The sequence below is a fragment of the Fusarium oxysporum genome, chromosome 7 (assembly GCF_000149955.1).
Source record: "Fusarium oxysporum f. sp. lycopersici 4287 chromosome 7, whole genome shotgun sequence".
In the NCBI taxonomy this organism is placed as follows: Eukaryota; Fungi; Ascomycota; class Sordariomycetes; order Hypocreales; family Nectriaceae; genus Fusarium; species Fusarium oxysporum.
This window is the reverse complement of record NC_030992.1, coordinates 2,286,018-2,308,821: the sequence shown is the minus strand read 5'-3', so window position 1 is coordinate 2,308,821 and position 22,804 is coordinate 2,286,018. Positions and strand designations below refer to the sequence as shown.

Here is a 22,804-nt window from a genome sequence, read left to right as displayed (position 1 = left end):
GACTTATTGGTATATGTAAGGGGAAAGCCGCAGTCAACCGCATAGAGAAAGGGATTGCTTGCTTGCAAATAAGGGGTCTGTATATAGGTAGTTCGCATTGAGAGGTGATCAGTAGCTTTTATCACATTACTCATTTAGTACAGCAACTCAGTTTATCATACCAAGCGTTGCCAAGCTTGGTTTCTATTCGGGTGACTCTAAGAAATGGTGGTACAGATAGCAATGTACAACAAATATTCACACCGTTCACCCACTCATCGTCAACCAGCCCACCTTTTGTTCAACGACTTTCCTTTAGACCCCTCTCAATTGGGTGTTATCTCTCGCGTCCATGGGCTTGTATCTGTCATTCAGCGCCTCTTCCACTGTCTTGTTCACCTTGTCCTCAGGTTTGCTGAATCGTTGCTGAAGCGCCCTCTCCACGGGAGTCAGTGCTGAAAGAGTACCGTCCTCTTGAGCGATATCGACATTCTCCTTATCCTTGCTGTGATCCAGAACAACACTGGCGAAGTCCTTGCTCTCAGCCTTGGCCTTCTGGAAAGCGCCTTTGGCCGCTGCCGCTACCTTTCCACTAGCATCACCAAGCTTAGCAGCCCCCTGTTTTATGATGGGCTTGGCCTGTTGCTCAGTCTCCGTAACCTTTCGCCCAGCCTCGCCAACAGCTTCCGAGGGTCTAGCGCCAAAGGCTCGGGCCCATAGCCGTGATGCAGTATCTTCGAGGCCTTCGCGCACTTGAACCCAGTCAGTGTGCTGCACCCATCGCACGGCGTTTTCAACTTCGGTGTTCCATCGATCCTTGGCAATCTCAACGGTCCGAGCCCTCTGAGCAGCGGCGACTTCAGACCTTGTGGGCGGAGGTAGTGGTGGAAGAGGATCGATCAACCCTTGGATAGCGAGAGCTTGTGCGCGAAGGGCAGAGCCTTGTTGCTCGCGGGTGCGCTGGTGAGCAAGCACAGAGAGGTAGGCGAGGGAGAGAGTGAGAGTGACGCCGCCAGTCTAACATTCGAAGTTAGCATACGATCTTTTGCAAGATTATTTCAGCCTGGCTCATCGAGTTGCGTACAAAACCAGTGGTGAAGCCCATGATGTAGAGCTTTGCCCGGTTGACCGAGATGCGGTAATTTGCCGGGTTCTTGATGTATCAGAGACGACCAATCCGAGAGTGAGGGTCGAATGAAGCTTAGATACAACGTTTCATAGCGTGCGCGAGCCCAATTGCCCTCGTGACGCGTGCGATTTTCCCTTTGGAGAGCTGTTGAAGAGGTTCTGTTGGTGGTGGGTTGACGTAGCGCAGAGGCTCTGTCGGCGGACAAGACAAGCCGGCTCCGAAAAAGGCCCAGCCAAAAATTTCCCTCCACCAAAACTGACCACCAAGATACCGTATCTTGGACGGATTTGGAGCTGCCCACGTGCAAAGCGAAGAACTATCGAAAACACCTTTAATAACACGAGTACCGCTTTTCAATTGAGTTGATATCCCTCCCCAGTCAGTTGCCACTATAACCATCTGCCACAATGGCTGGTGGTACTGTCAAGTACCGACATCTGAGTCGCAATTCAGCAGCCCGTGTGGCCTTGCTGCGCGGTCTGGTCACTCAACTCGTCCAATTCGAACATATCCACACAACTTACGCCAAGGCAAAGGAAGCTCAGCGCATGGCAGAGAAGCTCATCACACTGGCGAAGAGGGACAACGAGCCTGCTCGCAGATCAGCACAGGGTATCCTATATGTATGTATACCGCAAGAAGGTTTATTCAGAAAGGCCATGCTAACAGTAAGGTTCTTCGCTAGACACCCACCATAACCCTACCTAAACTGCTAGGCGAGCTGCGAACCCGATATTTGACCCGAGAGGGAGGCTATACTCGCGTCGTGCGCACCGAGTCCAAGAACACATATGATCAGGGCGAGAGTGCCATACTTGAATTCGTCGACGGCCCAAAGGACTCACGCTTCATGATGACTGCCAAGACAGTTGCCCGCGACCGAATGCTAGGGCAAGAGCATACTCCTGTCACCAGAACCAATATCAAGAAAGTCACACAGTTCCGCGGCGAGGTGCCGTTTGAGGAGATGGTGCGGAGGTTTATGATTTTGAAGACCGGTGAGAAGACTGGACCCTCACGGGATGAGAGTAGTTTGGCTGAAGTCGAGGCCGAGAAGGCGGCAGACAAGAATGCCGAGCGGGCAAAGGAAATGGCCGCTGGCATCGTACCGGAGTCGGTGAGAAAGGCGGCGCAACAGAAGAACTCGCCATAGAAGCGACATGTATATCATATTACGAAAGAGGTGAAGCTCTGTACAAAAGCTGTATAAATTATTATATCATGACACAATTATGGTTTTGCTTAACCACGGTGCTTTTTGAAAAGGCGGACTTGATACGCTGTCCTAGCTCTACTAACTTTTCAAACATACAAACATGCTCCCTGATACAAGATGCATTTAGATGAATTCAAAGGTATCGCCGCGATCCTGAATCATCTTGCCAACTCTCTTGGAACCCACGATCCGTTCCAACTTCATTACATCGTACTTTGAAAACACAACCTTGACAGTTCCCTGACCAGGTTCAAGTCTGAGGTCCTGCTCACTCTTGCTAAGATATCCACCTGCAATCTCAGTATAGAAGATGGGGTTGTCAGGTAATCCGTAGAATATGACTCGCTGCACACCACGGAATTGATATCGTCGGAAATGATGTGCTCGCTCAGTGTAGAGCAGAACGCGATGGCGGCCGTTGAGGAAATGTGACCGCGCCCGCGAGGCTTCTGGTACGTCTGCATATTCGGAGATGGCCCCAAAAGTGACATTTTCGACCGCACTTGACGTTGCAAAGTAGTTTCTCACTCGGACAAAGTCCAGATAGGAGGGGATAAAAATGAGCGTTCCAGTAGCATCCTTTGCCCGCTTGGCAAGTGAGGGGACAATGGCAGAAGTGAAATACTCGAATCGCGCATCAGGATCCTTATCGACCGAGCTAGACTGGAACCTTGAGAAGGTTTGCTTCGCCTTGATACCGAGTTGCGACAACATGCCCGGATACTCGGGCTGCAGCCGGACTTTTCCAGCCCAGTTGTGACAGTGTAATCGGAGAAGCTCGGACAGCTCGGGGGTGTTGAAGGCAGACATGATGATAGTCTGTCTGAAATATTTTGCCCAGTCTTCCAAATACCAACTTCTTACACGACTAAAGTCACAACCGTGTGCATCCTTGGGCTGGAGGTTCATGTGTTCAAAGATGAATTCGACGTGTTCCCAATTTTGCATGAGAAGTGCATCCGCTTGATCAACAATGACCATCTCAACAGAGCTCAGGAAGTCAAAGTCAAGCTTCTTATCTTCCTCAGAGCCGATAGCCATACGAAGACCGAGAGGACTGGCGAAGAGTATGTCTGAGTTGTAGAATTGCGCAAAGTACTTGATTGTCTTGCGAGTGAACTTCATGCCCAGACGGAACATGTCATCATCACTTCCCTCAAAAAGATCCTTGAAGTCAGCCGGTCTATCGGCGCCAAACTTAGCCTCTTTGTCGACATAACCATCGTCAAATCGCTTGCGGTTCTCTTGCTGATCTGGCTCACAGATATCACGGATCATGTTCACCATTCGAAGAGCTGAGTTACGTGTTGGTAAGAGGAAGAGCACTTTGGGACGGGTAAAGCCTTGATCTCGTAATTCTAGGTCGGTATCTTGGCCCTCCTTGGCCAATTTGTAGTTATTCTTGATAACACGATCTCGAGTTCTTCCTTCATTAGCGACTAGGGCTTTTATAAAATGTAGAATTGATCAACTCACTTGAAGACATGGTTGAGAGCATGTAGACATGCCAACTCTCGCAATGAGTCTGAGTTCTGTAATGTGCGATCACAAAACAGTACATCGTTATAATTGAAGATCAAAGGGCCCAAGTTGCGCTGAAGGGCATCGAAGTCTCCAATCTTGCGAGAGGAAGTCTCTCTAAGCTTCTGCTTGAGTTGTAGGCCTTCCAAGCCAGCAATAGGTTTTGGTATTTCAGACCCTGTATCTGACCCTGGGTACAAGATAGTTGCTCTCATATTGTGTAGTAATGCTCGTTTCGTTGCCCAATCGTTCTTTTGTACGGACTTGACTCTTTGTGAGACAGTATTGTCATTGGGGTGCGCAAAGTGTACGTCGAAAGGATCTGTTGGGTTTTCTTCGTCTTCCGAATCATCTTCATCGTCCAATTTCTCCTCGACTTGTTCTTCAGCCTCGTCCTCAGAACGGTCGATATCTTTTTCGGTGTCTTCATCTTGGTCATCTGCGTGTGATTCTTCCCCGGAGGAGTCTTCTTCAGTTTGAGATTGAGTGGACTTTTTGTGGTCCAATTTTCGTCGTTTTGCATTTGGAGCACTGCTTTCGTTATTGAAACTCTGAAGAAGGGCCATGTATGGCTTCGACGATGTTGTATGTTCATCGTCGTCGTCCTCTGAATCGATGTCCTCCATGACTGTATCTTCAGGCGCAGATCCCGACTCTGACCCTGAGCTTTCGGACCTACCATATGTCAGTGAATTTCCCAGTAATCGGTCATATCTAGAAGCATACTCATCATTGTCTGCAAGTCGAGTTCCGTCGAATCTTCGATTAGGTCCAAATCGGCTTGTCGCTTTACCTCCTCGACCACCTCTTCCTCTGCCACGACCACCACGGCCTCTAAAGTTTCCTCCTCTTCCGCGCGGCGGCATTATCCTGTTTACCAGCAGATTTTAATTTGGTGGAACGTTATAAAATGTGAAGAGTTCGGTTTAGTTGCTTCGAAGAGCCTGTCGACATCAAACAAAAATTGTAAAAAAAGTTATGAGGCTACCTTCAGCCTTGCATTGTCAAGCCACAGCTTGGTGGGGTTTTCAGCGCAAACGCCACTAACCGTCTTATCTCTCATATCTTAGCGCGCACAACCCCAGCGGCGTCCCGCCAAACCTGCAATTCTTCAAAATCGGCGAAATTTGTTATAGGACAGCTTCGCGAGAGTGACCAAAGACGACCCGGCCCGGCTCACCCATTTCTCCGCAGACATCTACACTCCTCTCCCAATAGCTTCAGCTTCAAAGTTGCCCACTATGGCCGCTGCTGCTTCTGAGAGCTTCATTCACCTGGCGAGGCCTCTGGCGCCCAATACCGTGGGCATCCAGACTAACCTTGCCCCGCTCACTGTCAACATCCAGCCTCAGGTACGATTGCGATGACCCCTCTCCGCTTGACTATTCGTGTTCTATTCTGAGATTAGGACATTCGTCAAAGGAAAGACACCTTGGCTAACATGATCTGTTCTCTGCTCAACAGGCCGTCCTCTCTATCCTCGATCACGCCGTTCGACGAGACATCCGAGATACGCAATCCACCAGAGTTATTGGCGCCCTCGTCGGTACCCGATCTGAAGATGGCACTGAAGTCGAGGTTCGCTCGTGCTTCGCTATCCCCCATACTGAGGAGGAGGACCAGGTCGAGGTCGATGTCGAGTACCAGAAAAACATGCTCGCCTTGACCCTGAAGGCCAACAGGGGCGAGTCCCTCCTCGGCTGGTATACCACCTCTCATGAGCTCAACAGCTTCAGCGCCCTCATCCAGAACTTCTTCGGTAGCCCTGACACCGGCACATTCCCCCACCCCGCCATTCACATGACCATTTCTACCGAGCCCGGCGAGGACATACAATCTCGATGCTATATCAGCGCCCCCGTTGCTGTGAACGCTGAGCGTGCTGCCGACAGTTGCCTTTTCATCCAGGTCCCCCACAAGATTCTCTACGGCGATGCCGACCGAAGTGCTCTTGAGGCTATCGCCAGCGCAAAGGACGCTGAGTCCCGAACAGCGCCCCTTGTCTCTGACATTGAGGGTCTTGGTCGATCAATTGAGCAGACCATCAGCCTTCTCGATAGAGCGAGTGAGTGGATTAACGGGGTTCTGGATGAGGATGAGGAACCCAACAACGCTGTTGGCCAATACCTTCTCAACGCTCTGTCTCTCGCCCCCAAGGTTGATCCTTCGCAGATCGAGCATGATTTCAACAACCACATTCAAGACGTTCTCATGGTCAGCTACCTGGCCAACACTATTCGCACTCAGATCGACCTGTCCCAGCGGTTGGCTGTTGCCAACCTGACCAGCAACGAGAAGGAGGGCGAGGGCAAATCGGAGGAGAAGGGTGGCCGACAGGGAGGCAAGCGAGGGGGCCGAGGTGGCGGTCGAGGTGGTGGCCAACAGCGTGAACCCCGAGAGCCAAGGGAACCTCGTGAGCCTGCTGAGTAAAGAGATTTCGTGAAAAGAAGAAATGGGAACTAGATATCGGAGTCCAGGTTAGAACAAGGCGATGTCCCGAAGACAAGGAAAGTCTAGGATATCTCCCCCTGGCATGCATGGATGTGAGATGAAGCATGGGTCAATTGTTTCAATAAAATCATGGCGTTGTGGTAGGCATGAAAATTCTGGCATTCCTGGCCATAGAATCGAATTCAATCGTCATATAAAACTATCTTCTTCCTCACCAGGTCCTGGTTTGATCTCCCTCGCCAAAAAAGAATTATATCAAAGTGGTATTGAACTCGTCTAGTAAATTGGCCCTTGGCCTACAAATTCATGTCGTCCATCCTGTCCACCGATAACGCCAAGATGCTGAATATACCGTGTACGCCTTGTGGTTCTCCCAATTTGTGAACACCATGTCATGCTCCCCCCTTTTTTACAATGACAATGTTTAAATTCCAGTAGCTGGTTTCTGGGGTAGAGTGGCGGGGTTGCCATATGTTGGCAAATGCGAGAAGGGCTGGCTAGGTCCTTGTGGGATGTTAGGTCGATTGGGGATATTATAATGAGGGGGGAGAGGCTGGGGAGCCATGTGTGGGGGATTCTGCGGCATCACAGGCGGCGGTGGCGGTGCGTGTTGGATATGAGCAACGCGAGGAGAAGAATACGCAGGCATCGAGTTGCTAGACCCCTGCCTTACCATGCCATATCCGCCCCCATAAGGCTGAGACATTGGCTGTTGATAACCGCCAGGATAGGCTAGATGAGGTGATCCGACTTGAGGACTGCCATGATGCGATCCGGGAGCAGTGAATGGCGGCTGTGGAGGCTGGACAGGGGCCATGCCACCACCACCAGGCACAAACGATTGTGTCTTCGGGTTGAAGGCGTGGTTCCGATTATAACTACCGGGAATTGGATGCTGGCTCTTAGGGTCATGGGGGTTGATATTTGCTGGGAGCTGTCCATATGCATAAGGGATTCCCATGTGCCCTTGAGGACCGGTTGGGGTGCCTCCCCTCGCCTGGAATTGAGTAGGAGGAGCAAGGCCCGGTTGCCACGTAGGTTGCTGCGGGCCAACCGGAGGAACAGGGGCACCATAGTTAGTCATAGGGCTTCCGCCAGAAGGATAGCGCTGTTGGGCAGCTTGAGGAGCATACTAGTGGAATAGATCAGTCGCTATTCTGCTCATGTTATTCTCATATGGAACTTACCGGCGGGACTGAGTACTGGGGATATGGCTGGTTTGGTGGCATAGCTGGCATCGCAGGGTATCCGGGACCCTGATGTGTATAGACAGGGGCGACTTGATTTGGGTATGCTGGCCCTGGTGGTGCTTGAGCGCCGTATTGAGTATTGGGCGGCGGCATGTACTGCGGTTGCGATATCCAAGTCTGTTGCTGAGGCCCCCAATACGGCGTGTACTGATGTCGTGAATCAAAGCTGTCCGAATCATCACGTCGTTGTTTGCCAGTTTTACCTCGTTTTCCGACATTGGACTTGTCCTTAGCAGACACTGAACTGGCTCTTGAAACGCCGTTGTCGCCCTCTTCTATTATTCCTGTCAAAAAGTGTTCCGGACTGAGATTGTTTCATTACCTACCCGTGACACTGTCTTCTGAGCTACCAAAAATGCGCTCACGTGCTAATTTATACAGCTCTTCTCGCTCTTCCCTGGTGAGTCTAAAGCTGGTGAGTTGGAGTAATTGCTAACATATCGTGGAATTGTACGTACTTCTGGTTCGCCGCGGGCTTATCTTTAGCATCACTGCCGGTCTCAGAAGTTGGCTTAGAGGGGCTAGCACTTGGGCCACCTTCACTATCTTGGCCGCGTCGCATAATCTTCTTGGGCAGGACAACAGGAGGCGGAGTGCTGCTGTTTGGCACACTAGGACTGGGGTTGATGAGTGCCAGCGAGGTGGGAACTCGACAAAACGGCGTCCTGAATATTCGTACAGACCCCACGTGAGGCTCAAATGAATGTGTCATATGGTAGTAATCCGCCAGCTTGTGTGTTAACATTCTACAAAACGAGTTAGACGGTGGAAGGTCCATGTAGGGTTCCCTAAAAAAGACGATTAGCACAAAATGAAGGAATTTGAGGTCATAGACGTACTTGGAATCCTGCACAAAATCAATGACCTGTTTCTCCAACCGCAATAGAAAGAGCCTGTCCTTGGGCGATGCCATGGCTTCTAGAAGTTTATCATCCGGCGCCTGCCGATAGATGACACCAAGGGCATCTGAGGAGCCAGGAGCACCCATGGGTGCACCCGGGGGTTGTTCAGATGATGAGCTCTGGGGAGTCAGGACTCCTTGAGCCGCGGTGCCTGGAACTGGTTGTGGTAGCCTTCGCTCCGGAATATCGCCAAGGTGAATCATTCGAGCTCGTGCGGCTACCTCTGAGCCCATGCGAGATCCAGCAACTAATGAACCGCGTACAGAGAAAGCGTCGTCATCTTCTGCAGCGGCCTTGACACTGGCGCTATCATCAGGTCTTAGCGATTCCTTCTCATCAAGTGCAAATGTTGTGCCTGAAGTGATACTCTTTCCATCCAGACTAGGAGGCTTAGTGCCGAGTTCGGAACTCGAATCAGCTCGTTGAGAATCGTCGGATCCGCTGTCTCTACCAACGACGACTGCAGGCCTCTCAGGAGCCAAAGGTCCACTACCGTTCACGACAAGGTTAGGGGCTTTGTCCCTTAGGCTCAAGTCCTTTAAAGATCCCTCGAGGCTGTCTTCACCGCTTCCGTGATCGGCCAGGTTGAGATTTAATTCCCGTTGCAGCGAGGGCACCCTTGCGACCGGTGCCTTACCAGATCGGCCGTTTGCGATTACCGGCGCGGTAGATGTGGATGGTATCGTCGTCGAGCTCATGGTTGCTTCTTTAGATGGTGTGGCTATCCTTCGAATCGCTGGAGGTGTGGAGTCCTTGGAGACGGAGGCAGCGACCTGTCGAGCAGCATGAATTAGTACCGGGTAACGAAAAAGAATGGCTCCTTCGACAGATAAGGACCACTTATAGAGGAGCCAAGCACGGTGTGATATTTACCTTGGCAAACGAGGGTTTGGGAAGATCAGGAGACATTTGGGTAGTAGCCATGACGGGCTGTGGTCAAGGCTACAATGCCGATCCAGTAGTGCAGGCGGTAGAAATGTCGATAAGAATATGAGACAGAAGACTGGGAGCAATGGTTGACCAGGTACGAGATGAGGCTGCGGCTGAGACTGCAGCGGTGATGACAGGAACAGAAATGACAGTATCAGGAAAATCAGGAAGCGAATTTAATGGAAGCGGACCGGCAGAAAGAAAACAGAGTCTTGGTGCTCATCGTCGTGAAGTAAGATGCATTGTTCCCCAACTGATTCTGTTCGGAGGAAGAGATGATGGTTGTCGTACGCCTTCTTGGCTGCCCAACCTATGATACTGCAATGCGGCCTCTTCTTTGCAATGAGACAGGACCAGAAATCGGGGGATGGAGGTCAAGAGGAAAGTTAAGCAATATCCTTACAACGCCCAGGTCCCGAACCAGGCGAAAGGGCGGAAAAGTGAAAGACGACTAAAAATTGACGACAGCCAATTCTTGAGAAAGGCGGCCCAAGGCGCACAAGGCAGCAAAAACGAGCAATGCGATGTGATGTGATGGTGGTATGCTGGATTGGATGTAGTTGGTTAGTTGAAGTTTTGGAGGGGGAGCCGTGGGAGGAGGTTGTCAGAAGGATGGGGTCTCATTGTCAGTCTGTGGAGCGAGCGGCACGGCAGGGCACAGCGAGAGGAAACGCTGGGAGGCGCTGAAAGAATCACTAAAAATCGTATGCGTCCCGCCTGACATGAAAGGGGGCGGACCAGTCACAGGTAAGTGTCGCTTTTTTATAGTGGAGGTTGTTGCAGAAATTCCGGGCGGGAACCTGTGGACGGCACTCAATGCGACAAGGAAGCCCGTGATGGACATCCATAAGGTATTTACCTTACAGTGCCTAGGAATTCAAAAAGGTTACCTTATCTTCCTGGTAGTACCTGGGAATGGAGTCTACTACGAAGCTTCCATGGGTGACCTATCTCTAAGCCTAGGTGGTATTCAAGTCAACACTGCTATTGTTACGCAAGCTTTGATCACGCCTGTTGAGTGCACTGGCCCTTTTCCTGATTGCCAGAGTTGTTATTAAAGACTTGTTTCAAGATTTTGCTGCAATATTACTCGTGTGCTGAGAGGGAAAGTGTAGGTATGCAATACTAATACCTAAGGTAGGATTGCTGCTGCTCTACTACCTTTGTACCTGGATGTGATAGACCATCAGAATTACGTGGGTAAGCAAAGGTATTGTTGTCGCGGGACATTGTTATTCCGGGGCTCTTGTTCTTCTTTCAAGTGGGCAACCTTGAAGTCAGTAGGTAAGCCTCAGGTGCTCTACCAGCTAGGGGTAGCCAGCCTACCTACCTACTATGCTGGAATTAGTTCGTCCTCATGCTTCTCTGGAACCATCAATTGACCAAATACTTCTCAAAACGAGGTAAGGATGGCGACTGATAAGTCGAATGCAATGCAGTCTCCGTACGAATACATATCAGACGTCTTTGACGGCGAAATACTGCAACCCAGAGATGGCACAGCTCTTTAGTCAACGCTCTCGCCACTTACAATGGCGCAGGCTCTGGTTGCTACTCGTCGGTCTGAGAAAGAGCTTGGCTATCACCACGGACGCCCTCGAGAAGATGAAGCAGCATCTCGAAGTTATAGACCAAGACTTCGAGACTGCTAGAGCTGAGGAGTTGATTCGCCGTCACGACGTCACGGCTCATGTTCATGCCTTCGGAGCTGTTGCACCAGCTGCTGCTAGTATTATGCATTCCGGGGTAAGATAAATAATCCAATACTCAGTCACCTTGATTAGGTACCTCATCTTGTGAATAGACGCCGTGTTGAAAGGACTAACGAGTGAGACCAGGCAACAAGCTGCTTCGTAACTGATAATACTAAACTCATTCTCATGCGTAACGCCCCTGGACCTTCTCCTTCCAGGACTACCTAGCCAAGGTTATCTCAAATCTATGCAAGCAACAACCACTCTTGCATACACGCATCTGCAGCCAGGTATTTCTCGCGGCTATGTGAACCGATAGAACCTCACGCTGATTTCACTTGCCAGCTCAATTGATAACAGGTACCCGGGTACTCATAATGCTATATGTCAGGCTTAGTACACATTCTTGAGACAGTGCTAATGGGCGTCTAGTTGGCAAGCGGGTAGCTCAATGGGCTGAAAATCTTGTTTCGACCTAGAGAGTATTGAACAAGTTCGAAGTGCGCTGCTACTATACTGTAAGCATTGTGTGTCAGGCTGCAAGAGACTGGAGCAGATGTATCAGGCGCACAAGGAACTATAGGAACTCAAGCTTCGTTCCGCGATGTTCTTCGAGGCGGCGGTTCTAAGTGTGACTAGCTCAACGCACTCTTGTGCAAGAAGACCAACTTTCCTGCATGTTATGAGGTGTCGACCCAAACATACCTACATCCACAAAGTTGACCTGCTTGTCGCCAACGCAATCTGTGATCTTGGTGCTAAAGCGCAAAAGAGCCGGAGATATCCGCCATGTCGCCTTGTGGCAGGAAGCGGAAAAGCCTCTTGAAGTTGGGCAGGTGGGATCAAATGCCATGGCGTTCAAGAGGAATCCAATGAGTTCAGAGAGAACCTCTAGATACCCTAGCCCAAGGGTTTGTGTCTAAGAAAAGAAACACTGCAGGCACACTCGCAGCACGGTGGATGGAGGGTTCACTAGATGACAGTGCTATTCGAATTGACTTGCCGGAGACGTTCATTCTCACCGATGCTATCATCGACAGTCTGGACAATGTCACTGACGGGCATCGTCATTTGTCCTCAGGTGATTGCCACGCGTGTCCAGGAGCAACTGCCTTTCATGTGCACGGAAAGTATTGTTATGAAACTGGTTGCCAAGGGTGTTTCTAGGTAGGAAGCCCATGAATAATCTGTGCCTTATCACACCAGGGTGCCCGTGAGGGTGCCGTTGTCGTCAATGACCTTCCTCATAAACAGGATCAAAGCTGAAGAGTTTTTAAGACGATCTGGGCTGATCTTGATACCTAGTATGCTCAAACCTGAGCTTTACATCGGCTGTAGGGTTGAAATTGTGGAACGCTACTGTGGCCCAGAAGGCACAACAGAGAAAAAGGTCCAGCCATATTCGGTCGGTATTCAGAAGTTATCAACAACGGAGCTCTGGTAATGTCTCATATGAAATACCGCACTATAATATTAATAGACACGATGAAGAAGCTGAAAGTCAACTGACACTAATAATACTCACGCTTCTTGATTCAGCATTATGATCCAAACCACTTCCCGCGACCGCTCCAGTATCTTGTGCGGTTTTTATCACCATCAACCGTAAATATTAGTAGGTGAAACAAGAGGGCATCGCACAAGTCGTCAGTATATGTAATTCCAATTGCAACCTCAAGTTGGCTTGAACGCATACACTATTCAGCCCCGAATCTCGTTTTGGTGTCATCGCAAGGGCAGTTAGATTTAGATGTGCTCCTCTACCTCGTTGCATATATCAATGGCGCGGTGTAGTGCGTCAGCTTCCTGAACTCAGTGTCTCAACCTACCTTACCTTACCTAAGATAGGTACTTAGGCACTAAGCAAGTACTAACAATCTGTAGATATTTGTCTCGGGGAGAAAAAATAAACGACCCCAGCTACACCATAATTCGCTGGCGATCCACCTATCTAGGCGTCATTTTTTATTCCCCCCCTAGACTTGCCCTAGCATGGGTAGTCCGAGGCAAGTGCTATTGAAGTACCTGCCTTCAGCTGAACGTGTGTCACGTGACTCAAAGATATCACCAGGAGGTCATCCAAGCAATCGCGACTCAATAATTGCATCAGTTCTTTTGCCGTTCGTATAACAAATACCTACGAAGGCGCCATCTTTTTTACACATTTGTACACGATGGTTTGAGAAGTTCTTCACTGCACAGAGACCATTTCGATTTCCATATGTTCACCTATAGAGGCCGTGGTGGCCCATCCCGGTCGACACCGTCTAGCGTCCAGTGCCAGAAATGCCTAAAGAGAGATATGTCTTGACGTTGATGTGATTCTGCAATCATACTGACCATCCCAGAACGCCACTACTCATATGAGTGTAAAGCAACTGCCCAAGAGCGTCCCTACGTGTCGCGTCCATCGCGATCTCAGCAGTTCCGAAACCCCAAACTGGTGCCCAAGCTCACAAATGAGACACTGAACCCTCTTGAGAAAAAGTTGGTTAAGGGCAGCAAAGGTCTGTTTATTTACTAACAGCCCTACAGGAAAGGTGTGGCGGATGAAGAGCTGGCTAAATTGGAAGCCGAACGCGCCCGCGAGCGCAAGCGAGAACAGAGAGACGATGGGCTGATTGAGCCAAACGTAAAGCGTCATAGATCAGTGTCTTCTCATTCCGTTTCTACCATCTCCACTGCCGCTCCGCGATCACCATCACCTGGTAAAGACAGGGCCAGATCCCCTGCTCAGTCGCCACGAAGTCGAAGTCCCTATTTAGACAACTCACAGCGTGGCAGGCAAGATGACAGCCGCAGTCGCAGCCGCAGTCCTAGCCTGAATCGTAGCCGAAGCCCTCGTGTGGAAGCTCGGCACAGGCGTTCCGACTCTGGTAGCAGCCCCTCTCCTGAAGATTTTGACCGTCGCGACCAGTACAGGTCCCGGGACCCTTTACCTTCTGTCAAGGGGAGCGCGCCAGCGACGCATCCTAGGGAATACCCATCGAAGTCTCGGAGTCCACATAGCCTTCGTCGTCAACGTTCTGGGAGCCCAAGGTCGCCCCAACCGAGAGGCAGACGTGATGAGAGGCCAGATCGATCCAGTACTAGACATGACCGTGAGAGACTGCCACCTCGTGGAAGGTTTGATGACAGACGACATGGACACGGAGGGCCGGGTCCTGGGGATCAAGCACGAGAACGAAGCTTGAGTCCTTTCAGTCAACGATTGGCTATGACGCAAGCTATGAAGGGTGGAAGACAATGAATTGTTGGGTATAAATGTAGATATAGTGTAACCGTCATCGCACAATGCGCCAGACCCCTAAGATGTAACTATACAGGACGGCGAGGCAAAACCTCGACGTCGAAAGGCTAGATGTTGCTTTTTTATACACCTAGCGCAGCATCTTCTTCCCGTTCGCGACGCTCTTCCTCCTCCTCCTCCTTTTCCCTGACCCTCAAGCCTTCTACCAATGCCACACCATCCATGCCAGTTGCTTCTCCAGTGCCTTGAGCGTCCTCAACCGCGTCTCTCTTTGCCGCTGCCTTTTGTGCACCCGTGATACGATCACGGACTAAGCGCGCAATGGCGTTGTCGGTTCGAACGTTGAGAACCTCCATTTTCCTATCAAGTTCCCTTTTCAAATCCCAGTTCGGCTTCTTCGGCTGTAGCTTGAATAAATCGACACCTTGATCGTCTTGGGCTTCTTCTGCCGCCTTTTGCTTGACCTCTGCTTCCACTTCGGCAGCTTGTTCTTCGAGCGTTGGCTTGTCAAGATTGAGGGTTGGGTCCTGCTCAAAGCCAAGCTTGGGACCTCTGGTTTCAGGGTCGTAGTTGCGGCCAGAGACATGGAGTCGTGAGACATCTGGCTCTACGGGAGGGGATTGGGCTCTTTCTGATTCTGGTGCAACAATTTCGTCTCCAGGTTGCTTGCGCTTGAGGTTCTTGAGCTTCGCGAGCCTAGCTTTTCGGTCGTCTGAGGCAGCGCTGAGGCTGGCGTGTGATGAAGACATGGTGTCAGGTTGTCTTGAAACGGTATATGGGCGCTTAAAGAGTGTGAAACCGGAGTGAACCTGAAATGATATTTATGTTATGGAGATTCAAGGTTGGCGGGGGTGCGAAATAGGTGGGAATTCAAGATGGACATTCTTAAGCGCGTCCATCCATCACTCTACACCCGCAGAGCCGCTGCGACTCAAATCAAGCGCCCTGGCCACTCACTGGAAAGAGTCCGGCAGGGGTCGCCACTGAATACGCCCCTAATAAACATCCCTACCTTAAGCGCAGAAGAGAGCTAAAATTATAGAGGCGCCTTGAGCGACTTCGGCATTAATCTGAAAAATTTCGCAATTAAGAGCAATTTAGCGACCTCGACATTCAGCTCTTACCAGCGACTACGGCGAATTCGCAACTCGTCTAGCGATCACTATGCAGACGATTGGCCTCAAGTTGATGCCGATTCGGAGGATATGCCAACGGCCCTTGTACTCCGCGCCTGTACAAGGCTTGAGCTTCCTATAACGCCCCAAGCATGGACTCGAAGAGCTGTTTTTCTCGCATTACGATACAACACTACGAGAAGTCGCTCAAGATTGATTCGCTCCTACCATCTCGATACTACACAGCCATCCGTCTTGGAAGTTGGCTCTCAAATATTATCACAACTACGTCCTCGTAATGCAACCCCGAACCCTCCCAAGACGCAGACATACACTCCCCCATCACTACGAGATCGCAAGCAGAATCAGGAAAGGGCCAGGGCGTCTAGTCATATACATAGACTCGCATCAAGAAAGAGATGCCTGCGCAGCAAAAACTCCCATCAACAAAGGCATCGGAAAATCCCGGAATTTACGCAAAAGGCTACCGAAGAGCAACGCAAGGCTATAGAGAGAAAGAAGAAGAGTAGGCAAGAAACATATAACCAATGGGGTTATTTGCGTCACCAGCACTCTGGAGATGAGTTGGTTGCCGAAAGACGGCAGTTTAACATCTGGAAGCGAAGAATTCAACTGCTTGAGGCCCCTGTAAAGCCCAGATCATGGCCATGGCTCGACCACGGGAAATTCTTGTACGAACTGGAGAGTACTTCGGATATGAGAAAGGCCTGGCATGGACTGGACATTGAATACCGGAAGAAAATATGGCCAACTGCAATGCTATCGACTCTGCATTCATGTCCAGGAAAGGCCGTCCAAGTCCTCGAGTCTACGCTGGATCCCTTACCTCAAGGTTATGCAATTCTCGATGTTGCCCATTTTTGCATCTCGAATCTCAGATTGAACAACGTCAAGATTATGCGCGATCGTGTTACGAAGGCTGACGAGGTACTCGAGCTTTTTGCAAAGCTCGTTGAGGATCTTCCCTCTGGCCACGTTCCAATCCGTCAGTCTACCCTGGGTCGTCTCGGAAAGAATCTGCCCCTTGAGCAAGCGGTTGAGATGCTCCAAATTTTACAAAAGTCGGGCATCAAGTTACATCGAAATACACTTTTGCACTTCGCGAGGAAGCTTGCGAGTAGCAGTGCGTACAAATCCAAGGCATTTGAACTTCTTCGCGAAATTGCAGACAAAGGCCACGATCTTAACTCAGCTGGGTTCGCGAGCGTTGTCACGACTTTGCTACTTTCTAGGCAAGCGAAAAATGGATGGTCCACATCTGACGAAAGTTTTCCGCCTCAGCGGGCTCTTGAGTATTTTCTTGAGCGCGGCTTCTCCCCTAACTTGATCAACTTCACGTCTCTGGTTGAATCACTCTGTTTACAGGGAGATATTGCAGAAGCAGTTCGGCTTCCGCTGCTGCTCGCAGAGAACGGCGTTGAGCTGGACAAACGGTGCTATACCACTGTTTTCAGAGGCGCAAAGGCCAGCCTTAAAGCATCCAATGTACAGCTTGCACTCGACGTCGCTCGAGCGGCTAAAGTACCATACGTTGATGTGCTAAACAACACACTCCATTCTATCTTCTACTTTGCAGAGATGGAGAGCCGTGAGAGGCAGTATCCATCGCCATGGACCGTTCCCATCTTTGGGACCATGCTTCGCATCTATGCCAAGAAATTCGACCTGGAGCCTCTGCAATGGCTGCTGCCCGACACTCTGCCCCTAATTCTCAGCCAGGAAGATGTTGACGGTATTGAGAAATTCAGGTCTGGCCCTAGAAGAGAGTGGGGGTTTAGGACGACCATTGTTCCAGTTGTAAATGAGTTCTTTGAGCGCAGGGCGCCCCGACAGAAGCCCAACGCAGAGACTCTAGCTATCATGCTACGTGCATACGTCAAGACCCTCTACCGACCTTACGATTTAATGTCGTTTTACAGCTTCTTCAAATCCCGTCTAGAGGAGCATGGGACTGAAAAGAATTGGGGTCGAGAGCTTGTGGAAGATCAAGGGAGCGTGGTCCATGACACATTGATCCAGGTCATGCTCGGGCAAAAGTCTCTACTCCGCCCAGCATTACAGGTTTTCGGTGACATGCTTCGCGGCACGTTAACTTCCAAGACCAAGGAAGAGGGCATTGAAACAACGTCGCCTACTGATGGCATACAGGCTCACCCAGCGCCAAGCCTTTTCACATTCACTATCCTCTTGCATGGTCTTTTGATGCGAAGAGAGAAAATGCTAGGGGAGCAAATGCTTCAGGTCATGCGGGAGCACAATCTGGAACCCAACGACGTGACTTGGAATACCCTCGTGAAGGGCTATGCGTCAATGCAGAATCTGTCACAGACGGTGGGCACGCTACAGGACCTTGAGGCGGCTGGGTACAAGCCTGACGCATATACCTTCAAGGCATTTTCGAGACTTAAGGATCAGACTCGGGCACTTGAAACGATGGAAAAGATTATTGACGAGAACAAGAAGAGGCTGGAGCAACACCACTCTCAATGATTTGATAACATGATAGCATAGCGAAGTTGAGGTGGTGCGGATTGACGATTGCAACATGTATTACTATTGGCATATTATGTAACCTTTACATCTCATGTCGGGACTTTTGATTGTACGACTGAACAAGGGAGGATTTTGTGTTTAAAGGTGAATGGGCATTTGTTCTTGGAAGTCGCATATTTACGGTTGAATTTTTGGGAATAGGAAAATCGTATCTGTACAATATGTTTTGACAGAGATATTTAGATACTACCTACTTGGATCATGCTTTGTTAGGCTACGACCTGATCTCATTTGCTACGCATTCTACTCTCTTCGAGTTCGGGTAGCTCGAGTATTTATTTACCAAGCGCAACTCGGTGTCTTCTTTTCTTGGGTTACTCACACTTTTTTGTCTCATATAGCATCTGTACCTATCATAACCCTCACTACGGTTAGGTCTAGGCTTCGTGTGGCGCAACGGATTGAGATCATTGTTGTAGTGGAGGCTATCCCCGCTCGATTCAAACACCCAATCTAATCTCGAGTCAACCTACATTCTATTACAACGAGACGAGAACCACCGCAAGACAGTTTCGTTCGGAGAGCCTTATCTGAAACGTTTTTGTAGAAGCGCTGTTTCTCTCAGCCCATGTCAACTTGTCAATCAAACTCCTTCACATCACTATCTGGACTCTTTGCTAAACTCCCCGTTGGAACTATTCTATCTAGGTGAAAGATACATCAGAGCCTATTGGGTGAACATATCTTCAAATATGCCTGACTCTAACATGAAGCATCTCACCGGAGTTTTCCGAGCAACAGACAGCCATAAAGTCACGCGCAATCGAAAGCCTGTCTCATGTATGGCGTGTCAGAAACGCAAGTCGAAATGTGACCGTGGAAAGCCCTCTTGCGGTGCCTGCCACAAGCGTGGCGATCCAAGATCGTGTGTATATGGAGATGCAAATGTATTCGCAGACAAGGAAGAGATGCAACTCAAAATGGCTAAACTTGAAGAAATCGTGATGCGTCTGGCCAAGGCTTCAGAAGCTTCAAGCGTCCATCCCAGCATTGCAATGGCGGAGGATACGAACTTGCCCTCTCCGCAGGTAGTTGAAGAGGGGTCCGATGCTGCATACCACGGGGAAACATCTTGGGGAGGCCGTGTTCAAGAGTATTCATGATATTCAGAGTGTTCTCAGTACGCAAGACGAGCCCGATCATCATGGCGAGCCTGAGACTCTATCTCCTGCGCCAGACATTGCAATGGGAGGAATATCCCCAATCGCTATGAGCGAGATTCTCAACAGCGTCCCGTCTCGTCAAGAAGCCGATGTTCTTGTCAAAGCTTACTTCCAGGCCAAGTTCCTAGCTGTACCCTTCATTCACGAGCGTCATTTTTGGCGACGTTATGAACTTTTCTGGGCTTGCCCTCACAATTCCAACTTCTTATGGCTGAGTATAATGTTTTCTGTTCTCAGTCTCGGTACAATGGTGTGCAAAATTCGGCAACCCCATTTCGCGCTGCTTCAAGGGCCAGATTTCTACATACAGCGTTCTGCTCAATGTCTGGTTACGGGGGAGTATCTCAAAGCTAGACCATATTCTGTCGAGGCGCTCACACTGTATGCTCATGCGGTCAACGCCAAGAGAAAGGACTCAGAGGCTACTATATGGTCCCTCTATTCACTCGCCGTTCGGCTTGCTCAGCGTAGAGGCTATCACCTCGATGCGGCGAGAGTGTCCCCGAATATCAAACCATTTGAGGCTGAGATGAGAAGGCGGACGTGGTTCACTGTACAGACTTCAGATCTACTTTTCTCCTTCCAGCTCGGTATGCCTCCTATGGTATATCAAGAAGTCTGCGACGCCGGGCATCCTCGAAATTTATCAGACGATGACTTTGACGAGGATTCGGAAGTACCTGAGTCTCGCCCCCCAACAGATCCCACTCCCATGTTGGCATGGCAGACAAAATCTCATCTCTGCCGTTTACTACGCCGTGTCCTCCGGCATGTTCTTCGAGTCGAGTCTCCGCCTTACGAGGAAACTATGGCTCTCCAAGCTGAGTTGGAAGCATTTCACAACAGTGTCCCTGAATGTTTGCGCGTTCGCCCCATCGCCACCACTCCATTTGATATTCCGGCCTATACCATCATGCACAGATTAATCATAGAAGTGTCATATCTCAAGACAATTTGTGTCCTCCACCGGCCTTACCTTACTGCCGAGAAGAACCAGGAAATGTACAAAGCATCTCGTGAACTCTGTCGCACTGCCGCTCTTCGGATAATCGAGATTCATCTCGAGTTTGAGCATGAGGTTCAAGAAGGAGGCCGCATGTACGAAGACCGCTTCTTGCTGTCGAGCCTGACTCTGCATGATTTTCTTGTCGCGTCTATGATTTTATGTCTGGACCTTCACGAGTCAACCGACATAACGTATGTCTTCCTGCTACCATCTCTGAGCATGACTAATTCAAGCGTAGGCCACAAAACCGAAGACAACGTACGCAGATACTGGAAAACACCTGCAAGACATGGGAAACTCGCGCGAGTCACTCCAAAGACGCACGACACGGCGCAAGGGTCATCCGAGCGATTCTAAGCCGCACCACGACACCAAGTACAACATCTGAAGCGAAGATTATGGGTATGATGAACACAGCATACTCCTACAGCGAGTCGACTTCAAGCAGTGATATCCAAGACTTTACGATGGCAGATTTTAATTACCCCAGCAATTGTGAAGAATTCTTCCCATTGAACAGTTTCTTCGGCCCTAACGATGGCTTCGAATGGGTTAGTTCTGGTTCAAACTTACGCCCTTTGACTTCCCAGTGCTCACTAACAAACAACAAGTTTTCCATCGGTCAATCCTGAGGCTGCATACACGGCCGCATACAGACACAAACACCGATGAATTACTATGGCAACCAACCAAGCACAAGAGCTGGGTCAGGATGCGAAATTGTTGTCATCGCGAATGGCCGAGGAACAGGTCGCATCTTGCAGCCACTGTTAAAAGAAGGATTCATTGCAACCTCATGATAGCTCACATTGGCTAGCTAGTGCACCGATTGGGATCATAAAGTACATCAAATAAACCTCAAGAGGCATTTAAAATTGTAAAATGCTTACATTCAATAACGTGGATGGATATCTTCCTGCAGGTCTCGACCCGGCTTGTTTATCTCTCATAAGTCGTAGCACATGCAACACGAACCAGAAACAGAAAAAACAAACACAACCATCCCAATTCATCAACACGTCCGTCGCTCCGTCTCGTCACATGAGGTTTTCTACCTCCCCATAGCGGCCCGTATTTCCGCATATTAAAACTTATGGCGCCTCCATTCAATATTTGCTTTTCCCGTCGCACTCGGCTCCCACTCCAATAGCAAATCCTTCCAATATAGTCAAAAAGACAGAGAGATAAAAGAAAAATCGGTCATAAATGCAATGCTGAGGCTTTTGAAACGCTTCGCTCCACTTGTATAACGTTGACCGTTTTGTTACTTTACGGCCGGACGGCCATCAACAGTGCGAACTTTACACATGCGAATACACTGGGTATCGTGTCTCAAGGTGAAAAAGAAAGAAAACAGGCAACGCCAAATATAAGCATTAAGAAGCGATGCCGCGTAGGACCCTCGCGGGGTTTCCAGCTACAATGGTGAAAGGAGGAACATCCTGTTATGAGTTAGCTGTCGGCTTTTTTTTATCGACCTGTCTTTGTAAGCTTACCTTGGTGACAATTGATCCGGCACCAACAGTGCTGCCCTTGCCGATGGTCCTCCCTGGAAGAATAATGGCACCTCCGCCAATCCAGCAGTCCTGCTCGATGGTGATAGGTTTGCCCATCTGAGGTCCTTGACCGCCCTGGCGTTTCTTGGGGTCAATGGGAAGCCCTGCCGTGAAAATGCTGACATTTGGTCCAATAACACAGTTGTCGCCAATCTTGACCTCGCATACATCATTGATCGTGCAGTTGCGTCCAATGACAACGTGATGGCCAATCGTGATGTTGTAACCGTAATCGCAAATGAAGGGTGTCTCAACAGCAACATGCCTGCCTACGCGGCCAACATTGGTGACTGGGGAAGCTTCTGTGGGAGAAACTCGAACGGGATCACGAGGCTGCAGAATTTCGAGGAATAGGCGAGCACGCTCTTCGGGAGATACACCGTTAGTAGGGGGGGTGGTAAGATTGTTGAACCTCCAGCAGGCTGCAGAGCAACGCTCACGCTCCAAGCAAAGCTCCTTGTCGAAAGGATAGTAATGTCGCCCAGACAACATCTCCTCTTTTTGAGTTCGTCTCTGAGGGAACTGCGAGTGCGATAAAGCCAGCTGAGCAGCGACTTGGGCATTTGATGTCGGTGCCGGCGGGGGAGGAGCAGGACTGTTGGTCCTCGTTGGGTGAAGTATATTAATCTGTGGAAGCTGGTTCCCTAAATGGGCAGACTCCGGTTCCGTCCTGCTGAGATCGTGCAGCGGAGGCACACGCTGGTATTCCTTTGCCATCCTTTCTCCGAAGGGTGGCGGTGGTTGAGGATTTGCGCTGACTGGAGTTGGGAAAACGTTTGCAGGAGTATAAGGAAGAGCAGAGAGTTTGTTTTCCGGACTGGCCACAGACGCGCTGGGCAATGTTGATGCTGTTGGCCGGTCGTCGTCGGTCACCAAAGGGCGGCCTTGTGGGGGGTCTATGCGAAGAGCCTGGCCACGATAAGGTGGCAGGGATTCGCGCTTCACAGGTTGATTACCGTAAGGGCTTTGCTGTGGCATCCCATAAGCTCCCGGGGGGATGTACGTTGGGTCCTTAGATTCAAGGGGAACTGCAGGAGCCTTGTTGTCCGGCTTCTGCCATCCTGGCCC

At 50.0% G+C, this 22,804-nt stretch overlaps 11 protein-coding genes across 12 annotated transcripts in view; 6 read left to right on the top strand and 5 right to left on the bottom strand.

Annotated features, from left to right (window-relative positions):
* Positions 1 to 73: 73 nt before the first annotated feature.
* Positions 74 to 1,373, bottom strand: FOXG_05442 (uncharacterized protein). The gene is made up of 2 exons (XM_018383724.1): positions 1,064 to 1,373; positions 74 to 996 (listed from the first exon to the last, which is right to left on the bottom strand). Exons 1-2 carry the CDS (start codon positions 1,082 to 1,084, stop codon positions 295 to 297), a joined length of 723 nt encoding a protein of 240 aa, XP_018240715.1. The 5' UTR covers positions 1,085 to 1,373; the 3' UTR covers positions 74 to 294.
* On the top strand, positions 1,314 to 3,566 carry FOXG_05441 (uncharacterized protein). Its single transcript, XM_018383723.1, has 2 exons — positions 1,314 to 1,731; positions 1,794 to 3,566. The coding sequence occupies exons 1-2, from the start codon at positions 1,516 to 1,518 to the stop codon at positions 2,259 to 2,261; spliced, it is 684 nt and encodes a 227-aa protein (XP_018240714.1). The 5' UTR covers positions 1,314 to 1,515; the 3' UTR covers positions 2,262 to 3,566.
* On the bottom strand, positions 2,334 to 4,840 carry FOXG_05440 (uncharacterized protein). Its single transcript, XM_018383722.1, has 3 exons — positions 4,572 to 4,840; positions 3,801 to 4,520; positions 2,334 to 3,747 (listed from the first exon to the last, which is right to left on the bottom strand). The coding sequence occupies exons 1-3, from the start codon at positions 4,709 to 4,711 to the stop codon at positions 2,448 to 2,450; spliced, it is 2,160 nt and encodes a 719-aa protein (XP_018240713.1). The 5' UTR covers positions 4,712 to 4,840; the 3' UTR covers positions 2,334 to 2,447.
* An 81-nt stretch (positions 4,841 to 4,921) lies between these two features.
* FOXG_05439 (eukaryotic translation initiation factor 3 subunit F) lies at positions 4,922 to 6,659 on the top strand. The gene is made up of 2 exons (XM_018383721.1): positions 4,922 to 5,197; positions 5,310 to 6,659. Exons 1-2 carry the CDS (start codon positions 5,087 to 5,089, stop codon positions 6,273 to 6,275), a joined length of 1,077 nt encoding a protein of 358 aa, XP_018240712.1. The 5' UTR covers positions 4,922 to 5,086; the 3' UTR covers positions 6,276 to 6,659.
* Positions 6,517 to 10,004, bottom strand: FOXG_05438 (uncharacterized protein). 2 transcript variants are annotated; one of them, XM_018383719.1, is made up of 6 exons: positions 9,322 to 10,004; positions 8,386 to 9,221; positions 8,005 to 8,334; positions 7,873 to 7,952; positions 7,484 to 7,821; positions 6,517 to 7,428 (listed from the first exon to the last, which is right to left on the bottom strand). In XM_018383719.1, exons 1-6 carry the CDS (start codon positions 9,370 to 9,372, stop codon positions 6,721 to 6,723), a joined length of 2,343 nt encoding a protein of 780 aa, XP_018240710.1. In that variant the 5' UTR covers positions 9,373 to 10,004; the 3' UTR covers positions 6,517 to 6,720. The 2 variants fall into 2 exon arrangements, with proteins under 2 accessions (XP_018240710.1, XP_018240711.1); XM_018383720.1 differs by having other exon boundaries at positions 6,517 to 7,821.
* An 802-nt stretch (positions 10,005 to 10,806) lies between these two features.
* On the top strand, positions 10,807 to 11,300 carry FOXG_05437 (uncharacterized protein; the record flags this gene model as incomplete). Its single annotated transcript, XM_018383718.1, has 2 exons — positions 10,807 to 11,124; positions 11,217 to 11,300. 2 exons carry the CDS (start codon positions 10,807 to 10,809, stop codon positions 11,298 to 11,300), a joined length of 402 nt encoding a protein of 133 aa, XP_018240709.1.
* Positions 11,301 to 12,048: 748 nt separating this feature from the next.
* On the top strand, positions 12,049 to 14,322 carry FOXG_05436 (uncharacterized protein; the record flags this gene model as incomplete). The annotated part of the gene is made up of 4 exons (XM_018383717.1): positions 12,049 to 12,239; positions 12,378 to 12,477; positions 13,441 to 13,559; positions 13,608 to 14,322. The coding sequence occupies 4 exons, from the start codon at positions 12,049 to 12,051 to the stop codon at positions 14,320 to 14,322; spliced, it is 1,125 nt and encodes a 374-aa protein (XP_018240708.1).
* Positions 14,172 to 15,204, bottom strand: FOXG_05435 (uncharacterized protein). The gene has a single exon (XM_018383716.1). The coding sequence runs from the start codon at positions 15,069 to 15,071 to the stop codon at positions 14,445 to 14,447; it is 627 nt and encodes a 208-aa protein (XP_018240707.1). The 5' UTR covers positions 15,072 to 15,204; the 3' UTR covers positions 14,172 to 14,444.
* Positions 15,198 to 18,310, top strand: FOXG_05434 (uncharacterized protein; the record flags this gene model as incomplete). Its single annotated transcript, XM_018383715.1, has 2 exons — positions 15,198 to 15,298; positions 15,365 to 18,310. 2 exons carry the CDS (start codon positions 15,198 to 15,200, stop codon positions 17,946 to 17,948), a joined length of 2,685 nt encoding a protein of 894 aa, XP_018240706.1. The 3' UTR covers positions 17,949 to 18,310.
* A 393-nt stretch (positions 18,311 to 18,703) lies between these two features.
* Positions 18,704 to 20,961, top strand: FOXG_05433 (uncharacterized protein; the record flags this gene model as incomplete). Its single annotated transcript, XM_018383714.1, has 4 exons — positions 18,704 to 19,039; positions 19,122 to 20,371; positions 20,419 to 20,731; positions 20,792 to 20,961. 4 exons carry the CDS (start codon positions 18,704 to 18,706, stop codon positions 20,810 to 20,812), a joined length of 1,920 nt encoding a protein of 639 aa, XP_018240705.1. The 3' UTR covers positions 20,813 to 20,961.
* Positions 20,962 to 21,040: 79 nt separating this feature from the next.
* The window catches only part of FOXG_05432 (uncharacterized protein), a gene marked incomplete at its 5' end in the record, with an annotated part of 2,955 nt that continues 1,191 nt past the window's right edge, over positions 21,041 to 22,804 (bottom strand). The window contains 2 exons of the mRNA XM_018383713.1: positions 21,041 to 21,622; positions 21,677 to 22,705. Of these exons, the coding sequence (XP_018240704.1) occupies positions 21,557 to 21,622; positions 21,677 to 22,705 (1,095 nt within the window). The 3' untranslated portion in view covers positions 21,041 to 21,556. The remainder of the gene's footprint in view (positions 21,623 to 21,676; positions 22,706 to 22,804) is intronic.